Source organism: Hordeum vulgare, unplaced genomic scaffold (assembly GCF_904849725.1).
Source record: "Hordeum vulgare subsp. vulgare unplaced genomic scaffold, MorexV3_pseudomolecules_assembly, whole genome shotgun sequence".
In the NCBI taxonomy this organism is placed as follows: domain Eukaryota; kingdom Viridiplantae; phylum Streptophyta; class Magnoliopsida; order Poales; family Poaceae; genus Hordeum; species Hordeum vulgare.
Window position 1 is genome coordinate 273882 of NW_025422489.1, and position 17301 is coordinate 291182.

The 17301-nt window shown below is 44.7% G+C and overlaps 2 protein-coding genes and 1 non-coding gene across 4 annotated transcripts; 2 read left to right on the forward strand and 1 right to left on the reverse strand.

Annotated features, from left to right (window-relative positions):
* Positions 1–449: 449 nt before the first annotated feature.
* TRNAC-GCA lies at positions 450–520 on the reverse strand. The gene has a single exon. It is a non-coding gene; the product is annotated as a tRNA-Cys (tRNA).
* Positions 521–3630: 3110 nt separating this feature from the next.
* Positions 3631–7567, forward strand: LOC123416985 (ribosomal protein S3, mitochondrial). Its single transcript, XM_045106841.1, has one exon. It carries the CDS (start codon positions 5643–5645, stop codon positions 7371–7373), a length of 1731 nt encoding a protein of 576 aa, XP_044962776.1. The 5' UTR covers positions 3631–5642; the 3' UTR covers positions 7374–7567.
* Positions 7568–9476: 1909 nt separating this feature from the next.
* LOC123416986 (ribosomal protein S4, mitochondrial-like) lies at positions 9477–11772 on the forward strand. 2 transcript variants are annotated; one of them, XM_045106843.1, is made up of 2 exons: positions 9478–11056; positions 11096–11772. In XM_045106843.1, the coding sequence occupies exons 1-2, from the start codon at positions 10480–10482 to the stop codon at positions 11629–11631; spliced, it is 1113 nt and encodes a 370-aa protein (XP_044962778.1). In that variant the 5' UTR covers positions 9478–10479; the 3' UTR covers positions 11632–11772. The 2 variants fall into 2 exon arrangements, with proteins under 2 accessions (XP_044962777.1, XP_044962778.1); XM_045106842.1 differs by having other exon boundaries at positions 9477–11772.
* Positions 11773–17301: the final 5529 nt, after the last annotated feature.

Consider the following 17301-nt stretch of genomic DNA (forward strand, 5'->3'; position numbering starts at 1 on the left):
ATTTCCCATCAGCCTATCCAATCTAATTCCAGACAGAGTCAGTAGACCTTACTTTAGTGTAGGTAGTGTCAGATAATTAGGAAGTCTTGATAGTCTTTCGTATAATCTCTTCTTCAATCCTAGGAGCAAAAAAGGAATGTCCTTTAGGGACCTTTGGATACCAAGATTTCCGACCTCTTACTTTCGTAGTTATGAATTGCGGAATAGAATCAATTATGAAATTAATAAGTATATATCCCTCATCCCTATTGGTATCGGTATCGGTTTGGGCCACTACCCAGAACCCTGCCAGAGCCCTATTTTTAAGAAGAAATTGACAGTCTTTTTTAGAACTAGAACTATGGTAAAATCCAGTATCGACAGGCCTAGTTCTTTTCCTTTGCTTATGCAGGGCAAGAATTTGTCGAGTTCAATCAGTACAATAAGAAATCCTAAGTATTTTTTTGGTCAGGCGACACCCAGATTTGAACTGGGGATAAAGGATTTGCAGTCCCCTGCCTTACCGCTTGGCCATGCCGCCAAATCCGATCCAAAATCGAGCAAAATCTTATTCATCCACATTATTTTACTAATTAGTATTCGTAGGAGGGGATTATTAAACCCTTTTTGATTTTTTTTAGATCGTTGAATCCCTTTGTACTTATCCCTTTCCAATCCCTTTTAAAAAATTCATTCCTGTTTTTTATTGGACCCAGTTTTATTCTCTTCGATTGATTGTATCTCAAAACACACATTGCTTAAATACCTTCTCTTTCTATTGAAAAGAGAAAGGATTTCCAGTCACAGACTGCCAAATTTAGGAAAAATTGGAACCATTAACTATATTATTTGTTATTATTTGTTATTTTGATATTTTCTATTTGTTAGTAGTGAACGGTTCTAAAATGGGTATTGTATCCCAAATAGTGTTTCCTTAATGGCATAACAAAATCAAATTGATTTACGGCTAATCAGTATCAATTAAAAAAAAGAGAATTATGATATTGATATAGTGTGACCTGACCCCTGTTGCTCCAAGTGAAATTCTTTCTAGGGTTCTTAAAGATATTCTCCATTTTTTCCCTTTCCCTACAATAAAGTATAGTCTGAAGGCTAGCACGCACCATTCCTCGCTTATGATAATCTAAGGCCAAAAAGAAAGAAGGCTCACACCATAATAATACATACCCTTTTTCCTCGATCGTCAAGGTCGTGGATTTGGATCGATTTCGGTTTTACGGGCTTCATACATTGTTAAGAAAAGTACTCGGCATTGGAAAGCATCACGTTCTGGCCACACACAAAAGAAGTCGGTGGAAGGTATGGAATTTCTCGGCTGAAGGTCAGAAAGAAAGCAATCGCCAGTGCTCTCGGTTCCAGCAACGAGTCTTTTCTCTGAGAATTAAGGAAAACAAACTAACCTTGTCTGTCTATGTTCACCTTGACATGAAAGACTCTTTTCCTAACCTGACTGTTCTACCTGGCTAGTTCACTTCACTTTTCGAGGGATCCTGGATTGGAGTTCACTTGTCTATGAGTGTCCGAACAGCTTCAGATCCTTCCAAGGCGCAGGGGTTCTCTCTCCATTCACTTTGAGCTGGGTTTCTTGTGATCTTTGTAGTAGTTTTTCCGTCCAATTTTATGGTAAATTAAGTCTTACACAGCTGTCCCCAAGGATGTCCATTCCATTCGGCAGGGACTCCATCTCGCATTCGATCTCCCTCCTTTCCCTGAAAGAGTCGAGGTCTCTCTGGACTTCTCTTTTGCCTCTCTCCCAGATTCAGAAAAAGGGAGGAAGAGGGCCTCTCGACGGGAGTGATTCCCCGAAAAGAGATCGTTCCCAGCATCCTCGAGTTCGTAGTCAAACTCACCTTCATCCACCTTTCATGGACTGGCGCGGGCAAGCGCCGATGTCTGGAGCAGGAGATGGAAGCTTGGGTTGAGGAGGCTGTCAACGAGTCATCAAAGGCGATAGATTGGTTATATTCGGATTCGTTTGATTTTTATTTTCTTTTTTTTGGTTGTGAGAGGTCTGAGTCCACAGCTGGGGAAGAGTCGTCAGATGACAATTGAAGTAGGGGTCTGCCTCTTTCAAAGGGAAGCAAGAGTCTCATAGGGAAGGAGATCCTGCACAGACCAATCCCAATCAGGAAGAGAGTCTTGTTGTCAATGAAAGCTATTTTTCTATGTCACATATCTGCCTATCTCGTGTTGTGAGCTATAAAGTACCCACCAGGGGGGGGTGGACCAAGAAAGAGGCAGGCGATTGGGTCCTTCCCATCCTCTGTGATGTCAGTCTCTTTGTCATTCTTTCACCCTTGCTGAGTAGCGAAGTGAGCATACTCAAGATCCAATTCATCAATCATTTGAGTTGGTACGAACATAGGAATCCAGACTCCGCTTGATTCGATCTTCAGTTTCGACCTTCATCAGTCAGGAAAAAGAAGAAGGACCCACTTATTCCACTCGGAGAGACCGAACCAGGCAACAAAAAAAAAGAAAAACTGAAGGAAGTTCTCTTTCCATTCCAACTAAACTAAGTGAAAAAAGGGGGAGAGCAAAACAGAAACACAGGAACAAAGAAACTATGTCCAAACCAACGAGTCCTTTGGTCGACTCTAAAGAATGTATCGGGAGTTGGGAGTTAGCCGTCTCATAGGAGTGATAGCTGGGTTTTTCACGGAGTTTCTTCGTACGATTGAAAAAAGAGTGCTCTAGGTCGGAGAAAACAAGAAGAAGATTGTTCACCAGTCTGTCTCCCAACCTCTTTAAAGCAGCTACCTACCGTGATCTGGTCTTGGGACAGCATTGGCACCCCCGTTTGCTGGATCTTCTAGGCACTCTAAAGCGCTTCCACGAGAGACAGATGGACTTTGAGTTATAGACGGAGAAGAGCCTTTAGAGGATCAAGAGTGATTCCTCAATAAAACAAATGGGATTTTGAGGGAGGGCTGAACGCGATGTACTGAAGGGTTCGCTTTCGCTGATCGGCGCCAGTCTTTCCTGCTGTGAATTTCCCAGGTCGGGAGGGGCCCTTTCCTTCTACCTTACTGAACCCATTCACCAATGATTGGATCACTCAAAGCTAAAGACCAATTCCTTCCTTTTAGGTGGTCTAGGTGGCTGGGATACTATGCCCTTCTTTTTAGAGGCTCAAAGACGAGTTCTTTGAAGGAAGCAAAAGAACCCATGTGTCTCGGATGAAGTCTACCCTCTTTTTGTGCCGGGAAGAAGAATGAGATCCAACTCAAAGTCAAGGAAAGCGGCCTAGACCACTGACTTTTGATGGAAGGCTTCTGAACATGGATTGGTCTGATAAAGCCAATTTTTCGGCGAATCAAATATTTTCTGAGAGCACTAGACCTTCTCTCTTTCAGGATTGATTCCCACTCACTGCCTGATAGCAGGCTTGGCCCATGAGACCTATTGTCTTATTGTACTGGCTCACTTCACTACTTTGGAGGATGGGTTTTTCCCCTTTTTGGTTCGCAAACGCTCTAACCCATCGAGAAGCTCCATCCAAATTGGAGTTGATGTGAGCACTTCCCCAGAGGCAGAGGCTTTTTCTACAAAAGGGTGGGAGCATAAAATGTAGGTGAGTCAATTGCGTGTGGCCTTCAAGTATTTCGTATTGTAACAATATTAGATCGGCATCCAAACAAAGGTGCATGTACGGTTCCTAAGGGATACAATTTTGTCCTAATCATCGAGAAAGATTAAATAAGTTGATAGCGCGATCTCGTACTAACACATACTCTCTAAATATTGAAGAACTTGCATGCGGCCTTCAAGCCACAACCGCGGTATGAGTTCTGATCTCAGACTTTGGTTTGGGGGCTGCTGGCCCCTTCGCGTCGACAAGGAAACTGTGGACGACAATGGGTTTAGAATTAGAATAAAACGAAGACCCTATCGAACAAATAGAGGAAAGGGCGGAAAGGGGAAAAAGTAAAGTCTAAGCGACATATGGCACGAAAAGGAAATCCAATTTCGGTAAGACTTGATCTGAATCGTAGTTCAGATCCAAGTCGGTTCAGTGAGGGCGACCGCGAAAGTCACCGAATGGGTTCGGTCCGTCTTTTCCTGATCTTTGTTTGTCCCCCCAAAAAAGGCGTGAGAGGACGTTGCAGATGTCCGGGACGGACACGACTTCTTCTAACGCTAGAAGACCACAGGAAGAAACCCGGGACCAGAGCATGTCGTGAAAGACGCACACGGGGCGGGCGTGCTTCGACCGTGTCTCCGGGGCACAGTTGAATGTAGATATCATGAACGCGAGGATAAGGATACCAGGCCGAGAAACCCGGGCAAGTACTCCCCTAATGTGCCGATCGCTAGCGCATCCAGGGCCCCGGCGCCCAGCTCTGCTGGAGAGGCCGTCACTGATCTGAAAAGTGCGTCTGCGGTTCGGATAGACTGATTCTGCGAACGCCTAGCCCCAGGAATCAATAAAAAAACAAGTGCTAAGTTTCATTTCAGATCAGTGAATAAACCAAAAAAGAGACCTTTCTCGCTCGACGCCACACTATGCTCCGCTTCAACAAATGAGAGTTTTCGGTGGAACCGGTGAACCACGCGAGCTGGTTAGATGCGTGGGGCAGAGGGCTCGTAGTACCTGATAGCGCAGCTATGCAGTGGAAGGGAAGGAGCCTAAATCGACCCCCTTCTTTCTTTTTTATTCAAAGACACAAAAGCAAGCACAGTACAAAGAGATTGGACTCTCGGATGAGACTAAGCAGCTACCGTTCCGACGCGCCCCTGACCCTATCTTGATTCAAACCGAAAACCCTCTCTAAGGTGGAGCCTAGTTGAAGCTGTCATTCAAAGAAAAAATGGGAATCCAAATCCACTTTTAGGGATATAGATGAAGTCTCGCTCAGTAAAGAGAGTTGTAGATTCGTAGAAGAGGATCAGAGTACGCGCGCTACAAAAGGCAGCTAGCCAATGAAAGTAAGTGGAAAGAATATAGTACTTTTGTACTGACCCCTCCGGGGCCCCCGGTTGTTTTGGCGCGCCCTACCCCAACGTTAGACTATTGCCTTTTTAGCCTACGCTTGCTGCTTGCAGCATGGATTCGATAGATCTATCGAATCCATGCTTCCCCCGCCCCGAAGCGAGACTCTATCCAGATCTCAAAGAATAACGAGCTAGGCGGCCGGCGGGCAAAGAAAGGGGGCGGGGCGTTTACTTTAAAATGACAACCGCCTGTTCCAGCAGCGGGGGCCTTGCACGAAAGCAAACCTACGATTAAGTAGCAGTTGCTTTCGCTGATGGGCCCAGTGAGGGGGGCATTGTCCCTCAGTTCTTACCAACCTCAGGTGTGTACATCTAACTTATTATCTTCTTTTTTCATGCAAGCCTGACCTCAGCTGTCCATTTCTTATTCATTCAGGGCGCCCCTAGTGGACTTGGCGGTGCTCCTTTCTCAAACCAGAACAACTCTGAACGTTAGGGAAAATAAGGGAAGACCACCTGAGCGAACCGACCGAAGGGACTTTACTTATCCGAACCGAACGTTAGCGGCTTAAGCTAAGCCTATCACGAGCTGCGTTGCTGCTTGATCGGCGGGGAGGAAGATCTCAAAGTATGGGGCAAAGGATCAAGCGCTTTGACTTTGCTTTGTCCCCCGGGATCCACCACAGGTTGGGTTTGAGAGCCGTGTGATGGGTGACTATCTAGCACGGTTCAGAGAGCACGTGTATGTAGTCTGCGCTGGTGAATGGAAGCCCCCGCCGCAAAAAAGAAGCGGCTCTTCCCACGGCTCTGTCACCATTGACTCTATTTATTATTATGGTAAATCATTGTATCAAGATGTCAATCTTAGATCTTATTTTAGTTCGATACGTCCACCTACGAAACTCGCCTTTGGCTTTCGTCTCGGTAGGTGTATTATTCTACATTTTCCCAAAAGGACATTCATTCATTTCTTTCTTCCCGGGCGATCACCACGACTAAAACGAAAACAAGACAAGAAATCAAGACCCGTACTACAGGAAAAGGGCTGGTGGCCGACATTTGGGAAAGTCGGGCCGATCGGGTGTCTTCATTCAAGCGAGGGTACAGAGGAAGAACGAAACGAAGTGAGAGGCCGGGGGGCAGGGAAAAGAGTCGAGTCGATCGACCGGGAGAAGCAAAACGAAATCCGGATTTGGCCGAAAAAGATGCAACGTTATGGATACCATGACCGATCACCATCGAGAAAGAAGAATTTTGATAAATCACTTCGGGTGAGCGGGGCCTTCAAGCGGCCTCAATACGCCGGGGTTGTAAATGACATACCTTTCCTTATGGGAAATGCCGCCTCCTTACTAAAAAGGAATAGAATCAAGTTATTTTTACCAAAGAAGTCCCGCTCTGACGGCCCGACGAGTCATCTACTAAAAAGGACCCTCCCCGCTGTGCGCCCCTCCTTGAATTATTCGGTCATGCAATACTTTTTTAATACTAAGAATAAAATGCATTTCGACCCCGTCCTAATTCTCAATCATTTCGTGGCACCGGGTGTGGCTGAACCATCTACGATGGGGGGAGCGAAGGGAGGAAGCTTAGATAAGAGAATACGCTCTCGCATCGCTTTTTTTTTAGAAAGCTCTACCAGCGAGAAAAAGTGTTTGGCCCGAGCCAAAAAGAGGTTGATCCACTTCATTCGCCAAGCGAATGATCTTCGCTTCGCGGGAACAACAAAAACCACCATATCGCTCTTTCCTTTCTTCGGTGCTACCTTCTTTTTTCCAAGGGATGGGGTTGGGGTGTATAATAACCCTTTTTTTGAGTATGCCCGGGAACAACTCCTAGCTCAATTTAGGATCAAATGTAGGAACCTCATGGGTAAGGATAAGGTAATGGAATTGATAGAGAAATTCATAGACCTAGGTAGGATAGGCAAATTGATAAAGGGAATAGAGATGATGATAGAGATCATACTGAGAAAGAGGATAATTCCGTACGGGTACAACTCTTATTTGAACGAAGTGCAAAAAATGCGATCTTTTTTGTCTAATAGAACAAACACTAATACCTTAATTGAGTCGGTAAAGATCAAATCTGTTTATCAAAGTGCTTCTCTGATTGCTCAAGACATCTCTTTTCAACTGAGGAACAATCCAATCTCATTTCGTTCCATTTTTAGTAAAATAGTGAAGGATATTCCATTAATAATGCCAAAAGGGGTGGAGGGGATACGTATTTGTTGTTCTGGTCGATTAGGGGGTGCGGAAATAGCTAGAACTGAATGCGGAAAGTATGGAAAAACATCTTGTAATGTATTTAACCATAAAATCGATTATGCTCCTGCGGAAGTATCTACTCGTAACGGAATTTCAGGTGTCAAAGTGCGGATCTCATATAGTAAAAATAAGAAGGGACGTGCTATATCCGAAACGTACGAAATATAGTAAATATTTTAAATGCAGATGTAGTAGGGGTCGCGAACCGGATGGTACACAACTTGGTTTTGGAAGATATGGCACCAAAAGTTGTAGAGCTGGTCGTCTTTCATATCGAGCCATTGAAGCAGCGCGTCGGGCTACAATCGGACAATTCCATCGTGCTATGAGCGGACAATTCCGAAGAAATTGTAAGATATGGGTAAGAGTTCTCGCAGATCTTCCTATTACGGGGAAACCCGCAGAAGTTCGAATGGGAAGAGGAAAAGGAAATCCGACGGGTTGGATTGCTCGTGTGTCCACGGGACAAATCCCATTTGAAATGGATGGTGTGAGTTTGTCAAATGCTCGACAAGCCGCTAGATTAGCGGCGCATAAACCATGTTCGTCAACCAAGTTTGTTCAGTGGTCGTAACGTAATTGGTTAGTGGGGAAAAACCGGGCCGGGACTCAAAAGAATTTGGCGAAGTGTTTGTTCCTGAACGAGGGAAGTGGAAAGACAAAGAGGGATAGGGAGCTCGCCTCCTTCTTTTTTGTAATCGCCGAAATTGTACGACGACCCTTCTTGTTCCAGGCATACGACCCTGAGACGTGACGGTGTCACTTTTCCGGCCCGGTAAAGTGACAGTTATATAAATAAGAATAAGAAAGAGAAGCGTGATGTTGTCGTGTTGTCAGCAATCAAATTCTCGTAAATAGATAGTACGGTTGCGTTGTTTCAATTTCTGTTCGTACTCTGATTGCTGTGGCTGCAGCTCGATCTTGGCAAATCTCTCAAATGGATGTCAAAAATGCTTTCCTTCATGGTGATCTACATGAGTTTTTTCTATATGCAGCCACCTCTGGGTATTGAAGTCCCTGATGGTCATGTTTGTCGCCTTCGAAAGGCCCTCTATGGGAAAAAAGCAACCACCTCGTGCTTGGTTTGAGCGGTTCAGCTCTGTGGTTCAAGCTGCTGGTTTCTCTTCTAGTGAGCATGACCCTGCACTTTTCACTCATACATCTGACCGCGGTCGTACCTTGCTTCTTCTCTATGTTGATGATATGTTGATCACTGGAGATGATCAGAAGTACATTGCTTTTGTTAAGAAAAAGTTGAGTGAGCAATTCAAGATGTCAGATTGATTTTCTCTCAGTTATTTTCTGGGAATTGAGGTTGATCAAACTAATGATGGTTACTATCTCTCTCAGCATCGCTATACTCAGGATTTGATCTCACGCTCAGGTCTTACTGATACACACACTGCCGCTACACCCATGGAGCTCCATCTCCAATTGCGCCCTAGTGATGGTACTCCTCTTGAGGGATACCACTCGCTATCGTCATCTTGTAGGCAGCCTTGTGTACCTCACTGTGACCCGGCCTGACATTGCTCATGCAGTCCACATTGTCAGTCAGTTTGTCAGTGCTCCTACTTCAGTTCATTATGATCACTTACTTCGTGTTCTTCGGTACTTGAGAGGCACATCATCTCGCAGATTGCACTATGTGAAAGCTCTAATCAACTTCAGCTTCATGCTTATTCTGACTCAACTTGGGCGAGTGATCCTGTTGATCGTCGCTCTGTCACCGGTTATTGTCTCTTTCTTGGCACTTCTCTCATTGCATGTTTTTCCAAGAAACAAACATTTCTCGTTCTAGTGCTGAAGCTGAGCTTCGTGCCATTGCCACTGTCACGTCACAGCAGAGATCGTATGGCTTCGATGGCTCCTGGCTGATTTTGGAGTTTCGTGTGATGCACCCACATCTGTTCTTTGCGATAGTACTGCCGCTATTCAGATTGCCAATGATCCAGTCAAGCATGAACTAACCAAGCATATTGGTTTCGATCACGTCTATCCGAAGTCAATAGAGCAATTTAGAGCGTAGCGAATAGCTAACCTTTCCTCGGGGAGGGAAGGGAGATATGAGCGTAGCGGTATCTTTTGCTAATGAAATGAGATTGGATATGAATGTGGAATTCATTGAGTGGAGAGATGAACTAATCTATACTCTGCCTGTCTTCCATTTCTCTGAAGATTTCGTTTACAACACAACATCAAACTCCAATTTCATGAATTGATAGGTAAGGATCGCTGTCGAACAGCTCTTCTTCATTTCTTCTGGAATTCTTTCTTCTAAGGTAGTAGGTATCGGGTTTCCCTGTTCATACTCCGAACATGAGTTAATATACTCTTGTAGAGCAGATCACTTAGGGCTTTATACTGGTTCGACGACTGGGTTCTTGTTCCTTTCTCTTCTTTGTCTGTCCACTCCCTTTGTTTTCAACAGTCTTTGGAGCTTCTGAAGATTCTGCCGCAAGATCCAAGCGGTATCGTCGGTGCACCACCGCGTCAACCAGCACCACAGCTTCCTACAACTGGGAGAGAGCCGCAGGGCACCCCCACCCACTCCTGTGTTTGAGGAATTTCATGAATCTAATGCTGAAGGGCGTGGATGCCGAAGATTTCTTTTCCTTGATTTGATGGCACGGATGTTCGCATCTGGGTTGACAAGTGCGAAACCCTCTTTAGGATGTACCAAATCACTGCACTGAGTGAGGTTTCAAGGCTCCGAACAGAGCTGTTACTGTTACAAAGTACAAGGATCAGCTTTTCTTCCCTTCCGGCGAACAGAAAAGAGAGATACGAAGGAGTAATGACGAAAGGTTGATTGTTCGTATGTTCAGTGATGGCGAGCCTTCAACCAATAAAAAATACCTTAAAGAAGATGCGTAGGCCTGAAATCATGGTGCAATGAATATCGTAGATAGAGTGATTTCGATCTCATATAGCTAGCTTTCCTTTCAAAGTGAAACGATTTTCCTTTTACGTTGAGATATTTGAATTGGATTTTCTTTCACCACTACTATCGTAACGCACAGAAAACACTGACGTTTCCGCTCGCTTTCAACCACTGCCACTTTACCTGAGCACTGTGACGCAGTCGGTCAAGTATTGAGTTTCTGCTAGTATATCAAGGACTTATGAGAACTGAAAAGAAAAAAACTAAAAAAGGAATTCTCATAGTTCATTGAATTAAGGGAGGACCATTCGTGGGGGGTTCGTGGAAGAGTTGGGTTCGATTCCCTTTATACGCGATGTGGCGAAAAAGACTGATTCAACGAAATATGCCATGCCAGCATTAAGATTTAAAACGTGTCGTCTACTTCCAGGAAATGTTCGGAACAGAGAACTTTCTCTAATCCAACGCCGTATTCTCCGAAGATTGAGGAACAAGAGGAGATCCATTAAAAGAAATCTTTCTCGGAGAGAAAATCTAAACAGTAACATCAAATCACAAACTACACGAAAGTTGTCTCTTTATTATGGGGATTTACCCATAAGGGAGATGCACAGAGGAAGAGAACGAACTTCATATATCCCTTTTTTACTCAATCAAGAAACAAGATCGGACGTGATTCCGGTTCGTCTCCATTTTAGTGACACTCTTCCTCAAGCAAGGCAGCCGATAAGTCATCGAAGGGTTTGTTTGAATAATGGACTGGTAACCATTACTCATTTGAAAGTTTCCCACGGTGATCTAATATCTTTTAAAGAAAATGACGCGAGAACCCGCGGTTTTGAAATAAGGAGATCTTTCTATATCGACATATCAGTTGGAAAAATCATAGGCAAATTCCTATCGGCCATATCAGTTGGAAAAAGAAGAGGCAAATTCCTACCGGCCATATCAGTTGGAAAAAGAAGAGGCAAATTCCTACCGGCCATATCAGTTGGAAAAAGAAGAGGCAAATTCCTACTGGCCAGAATCTGGAGAAGAACAAAAACAGAATGGTTCCGCTTACTCACAACTCAGAGGGGATGCCGCTTACTACTCAAATCCTTGTTTTTGCAAGAGTTGCGTTCTTATATGCAAGAAGAATACTTTGAAAGAACAAAGAAGTTTGGATCCGCAAAAGTATGCTTAGGCAGTTCCTTCGCTGAGCACAACAGAATGAAGAGGAATTTGTTTCATTTCAAATACTTCTTCTTATTGAAAAGAGGGAAGGAGAAAAACCGAAATCTTCCTACTCGAACAATAAGTCCTTTTGTTTACAAGTCTTCTTTATATAGTAATTCGACCTATTGCTCCGGATCCCCGTTTACTAGGAAGATAAGAATCAAAAGGATCGAACTACCTACTCATTATTCGGAGGTGAATCATAGAACACTAAAAGCTGTGGTATCTTATGGACCTAACATAGGTCACATCCCTCACGACATAAGATTGAAAGATCCAAACCTTCCTCTTCGGAGCGGAAACGGACGTGGCCAAAACATATAAAAAAAGATCGGCCTAGTCGCTCATAGGGACATATCTATCCGGATAGAGGATAGTCTAGATCAATTTGGAGAAAAATCTCTCTCTATATAGATAGGTATCTCTGTGGATAGAGATAAAGATAGGGATCCCTATAAATCGAAATATATGGAAAAAGTGCACTTTTTGACTACTACTACTATTTCTTAGACTTTTTCAAGGAAACATCGTTTTTTCGATTTTGACTGAATTGGTCGGAGCGTAGACGAGCAAGCAGAGCCCAGGAAAGAGGTCAGATCGTCATAGAGCAGTCGACTATAAGTATAAGACTGCTGGCCTGAGAGAAGGCAGTCTCTCTCGGGAAACATGGCCCAATTTCTCTTCTTTCTTTTCACACGGGCAACAATTGGGAATAAAACAGACCATGAACATGAGTTTAAAATGTAAAAAAAAGGGAAGAGTGCATTCTCCACTTTCTTATCTCGAAAATGCGTAATATAGTGATGTCATGTGTCTGTTTCTCTGAAAAGGTGGGTTGGCCCTTAGGGCAAACAGTAGTGCCAGGTTCCATTGTGGAACGGTCGTTTGCCGGTGACCTTTGTCCGCTGTAGTACGAGTGACTGGCGCATCGCATCCAATCTCTCATGTCAATGAGTCAGTTTGAATGGAAACTTGAATTGAGAGAAAAGGTGTGCTACGCTTCTTCATTCTCGTAACTCAATCAATATCAAGAACATAAAGAGTTTGTATAGAGATGGATTTCTCTTCAGTTCCAATACTTTTTTTTGAATGGCTCGTGTTGCGCTAGTGACACGAGGGTAAAACGCTCGAGTTGGCTTGCTGACTCGAGGAGGGAAAGGCTCCATTTGCTTTAGTGAATGGAGGAAGAAACAACCATAGTAACTATCTATGAAATTGATTGATGGATATGAGAGTGGTGCAAGACCGGGACAGAGGAACCATAGGAATGTTATGTCAGGTTCCTTGCTCACTTCTCAAGCCCAATATCATTCCTCCAACTCGGACTTTCATGCTATAATTAAGAACCCCCCTAAACAATGACAGCGTACCGAGCGGGCCCTACGTCTATCGGGGAGCTCAAATCCTCACTAGAGTGAGGCACGTCTCGATCAATACATCTCGAATCTAAAGAGAGAATGTTATTGTTATGCTGTCCCCACTCTGGAGTATGATTGACCATATCATCCAGCGAGTGGTCTTAAGCGCTCAGTGCATCCATACTGAACTCGAATGTGCGCGCTTCGGAAGAGAAAGTAATGCGAACTACTAACTGTTATGCCGGCTTGGCCCGATCAAGACTTCTATCCCTCAGAAACTGTCTCGCGTCTTATCCGTGTGCGCGGTTGAGGAAATTGGACTTCGTATTCTTCCTGGGTCTGCCTCGTGGGCCGACGTCGTCTTGTGTTGTAATCGGGGCACGAGTATTCGAAGTAGAAGCGCAAACATTCCCCCTTCCTTGAGAAAGCGCTTGACCCCAAGCCGGTGCATAAGGAAAACGAGTCTTCAGGTCGATGAGGTCCTCCCAAGTATTGTCCAGTGCCATCGACTCGGACCAGCGAATCAAGCCTTGTTCCAGGACTTGATCTCCCTTTATTACTTATACCAACGACTCACCAAAACTTGCATAGGGACAGAGGGATTGTCAGTCTCAGATGGTAAACGAGAGGATACCTGAGACAGTGGGCGGGGGAACAACACGTCGAAGCTTAGAGACGTGAAAAATACAGGGTGCACTTGAGAAGTTGAAGGTAGCTCCCGGTGTTAATATGGAACAGCACCAACACGTGCTAGAATCTTGTAAGGCCCAAAGTATCGGAAGGAAGGGTTGTGGTTAGCCCGCTGTGCCACCGAGCTTTGAGAGCATATGGCTTTAACTTTAAGAAAACCATATCGCCGACATGGAAGGAGCGATCAGAAAGCCTTTGTCAGCTTGCGTTTTCATCTGTTGGTTAGCTCTGTTGAGGTGCAATTTCAGGTTATCAGTCATGGCACGGCGCTCCTGCAGCCAACTCTGAACGTCAGAAATAGGCGGCTCCTCTGTATCCATAACTTCAATGACCCACAACCTTTGTTCATATCCATAAAGCATTTTGAGAATGGAAAAAATCCAACAAACGAAGGATAGGTAGTGCTCAATGCTCTGCCAAAGAAAGTCATTTAGACCATTTCTGCGGGCAAGAATGCACAAAACAACGCAAGTAAATATCAAGCAAGGCATTGATTCACTCCTTCGGTTTGACCTTCTGTTTGAGGGTTCTTGCCTTGTCCGGGTCTTTTGTTTGAGACGACTGATTTGGGTTGTTCTCGGCCTGGAGGAGAAGACTCGCCTGCACTCAGGTACGCTGGATCGGCAGGAGATGGAGTACCTTCGGATCCAAGAAATCTTTCACTTCAATAAAGAAGAAGTTGCCGCTTTTGAGCTCTTGCTCTATCCAATGTAGACCAAATGCACCAGGGCAAGCTCGGCTAAAAGGTCAGTCGGGGAGGGAGTTATAGGCCGACTTGTGGGGAAATCTCTCGTTAACCCACTCCATCCAAAACCTGTAGATTCGCATGAAGTTCCGTCAGTAGTTTAGGTCGGGATGGGGAATAGGGCTGGATCCGCTAAAGTGAATGTTCACCGGTGTCTTTCCGACCATCCAAAGCCGTAAATAAAAGGCTCATGCTGCGTTTCCCTCAACATCCACCCAGAGGGGGGCTCGCTCTAGAAACCATTGCTGTCTGCATAAGACAATACATACGGCGAAGTCAATGCATCGCTTCGTATCCCGGATAAGGACTCCGCTTAAGTTAAATAAGGGAGCTTTCTAGGCCCATTCACTCTACTTAATACTTCGCACCTTGGTCGTCTGGACCGTGCCCCGGGAGCGCCAAGGTGATCAATGATAGCAATGTTGAATATGATGTTGTGCCTATTGAAATAACATGGCGGGGGGAAACAAAGGAGATACTGTCTGTGGTACGATCGGTCCGTAGCGGGAATATTATGAGCCGAGGTAGCTAGGGGCAATCAGCGTTGTAAGAGCAGGCATCCCCGGTAAGGAGAACTGGAGACCGGACCAGATGTCATTAATGAAAAGAAGCGAGGTCTACGGTAGAGGAAGGCTAAAGCTTCAAGAGCGCCCTGTCACTAGACCAACATAAATGGAACTTATCCAAGACTCAACTCAAAAGAGCAACTCTGTGGATAAGTATACCCGACTTGAAAAGATGTCTCTGCACCGACTTCCTCCATATCTATCCCTTTTCGGAACCAAGGTGAACTAAAGAAGCAAGACGAAGCGAGCCCACATCTAGAGACATAGTAGTACAAGCAAGGGGATGGTTAAGCGGCGAAGCCAACAAGGTGATCCGCAGTAAGCTCTGGCTGAAATGAGTGGACGAAGTTCGGCTACCGCCAGGTGATCCATTATCCAGTGCCGATGTCGGATCTGCCAGCTCTTCCCATTAATCGATCAACTAATTTAAAAAGTGAATTAAGAGGTGGATGAGCATTTTCAACATAGTTTGGGTCAGCTGAGGCTGGTGGATGAGATGACTCCCCTGTGACTAATTGAAAATAGGATTTACCATAACTTAATGCTCCCGCTTCGATCACCAAGTCAAGATTGAGATGCTTCAGGATAGATATCTTAGAATGGTTGACTTCTTGCTCTTGCGGAAGGAAGGTTATGTCCAAACTCATTTCGTATTCGATAACCCAGCCGTACAAGAAAGAGGGTACTAGTTAGGTTGGCCTTAGATACTTGCTTCTTTTCTGGTCAATCAAGATCGTAGCATAGACGCTTACTATCTCCTCCATCTAAGGAAGATGAGGTTGATGGTAGTAGCCTAAGCGCTAAGAAGCTTAAATCATGCTACTTCAACTATATGCTTAATAGGTCGATAAGCTTTGATTTGAAAAGGGGCTTAAGTCATCGGTTCCAATCCGAATAAGGGCTTTTCTTGTGGTATGGTTTCAATTAGCCTTCGAGTCTTCTATTCCGGCTAAGTCCCCTATTGGTCCAGCCAGTATTCTATTTTCTTCCTAATATCCATCCTTTGTTGTCAGCCTGAAAGTGGTCTAAATCTGCGCTTCCCACTCCGTAAGCATTTCTTAAGGATTCCAATCGGTATATCTCATTCGATTCGGGAATCCCTTTGGCTGTCTGCTAGTCGACCTATGCCCGATCATTCAGTTTGCGATTTCTCTCTCTCTTTAATACGCAATTCTCTTCGATAAGAAGGGTTCTCTTGTGTTCCAGGGTTGATTAAGCGTCTGGTGGAACAGGGATACATTGTGTGAGGCCAAATTGCCTGACGAATTGATGAATATGGCTCAATATAGACTGGTCCAGGTATACCGGTCAGTCTTGAGCCACCAGGATAGCCTTCCACATATCCTGTTCCTCCCTTGAGTAGTAACTCTTTTCTAACCTTAGAATCCTGAACCAATTTGCTCCAAAGACTCTGTCATTGAAAGGAGTCCATAGGTTGATAAAATAGGTTTTCATGAAAACCACACGTAGATAGAAAAGGTAAGAGTTACACGTGCCAGAAGCGAGGAATACCGCTCGGAAGCCCGATTGAACCTGTCCTCATTCACTGCTATCTCCATATATTGGATGCCAAGCTTGAAAGGGTAATGGTCCGAGAGGATGGGGCCGTAGTCTTCTATTACGCACGCTACGCAGACGATATGGTCTTCGGCTTACCGAGAGGGGATAAGTCCACGCGAGTCACCCAGGGTCTCAAAAAGGTCTTAGCTAGAGTCCTTAGGGAGCTCCTACAGGGCTTCACTTCTACTGAAATTTCCAGAAAACAACCGGGGAGGCTACAAATTATCGGCTTGCCCCTGTCTCTGAAAAGTGAAGGTCAGCTCCACGTGGGTATTCCATCCAAACGATGGGAGAAGAGGATGACACTTGTTCGTATTGAAAACCGGAGACGAAGGGAAAGAGGTTTGATTGGAACATGTTCTACAAGAACTCCTGTGTAGAACACGCCCGTATCTATTCTATGGGCTGGCTTCAGGCCAACCCTACTGCTGAAGTAGAAAGCATCATATTCCGGTTTTTCCAACACTTGATCAGGAACCGGGCGCAGAAATTCCTTGAAGAGAAGGGGATGCCTACAACCAATGCCTAAATAAAGGCATATGTCGAAAAGTGCAACTACTAATAGATTCAGTAAAGGAAGGCCCGGAACGGGCTGAGCTACTGCCCGAAATAGAAGAGGACGACTAGAGTAGAGGAGCCTAATTCCAATCCAAACAATTGACGAGGGAGTCTAATTATTTTTCCGTTCTTGATTGTTTCAATTGCACTTTCTTCATTTACGGGTTGCTTGGAAAGTGCGATAGTTACGGCGCTTGGAGTATACGGATTGAATTCTTCCTTCTTCTATAGGTCTTTCTGGGCGGCGAGGCGGAAAAAAGGTGTAGAGAGGGAGAAGGTACATAAAAAAAAACGATTTATAAGGTAGAAAAGAGGCATCCACCAGTCATTGAGAACAGCTAATCCCGGAATTAGCAGGTCGGTATGCGAAGAGAAGAGCCCAGCTTGTAGCTGTAGAATTGGAAACGCTGGCTAGATATATATCTATAAAGTACTCTATAAAAAGGAAGAGGTCACTATCGCTTTTCCCCTAAAGACAGTGTTTCTTCAAAAGAATTCCCTGCCTCATCAGGGTCTT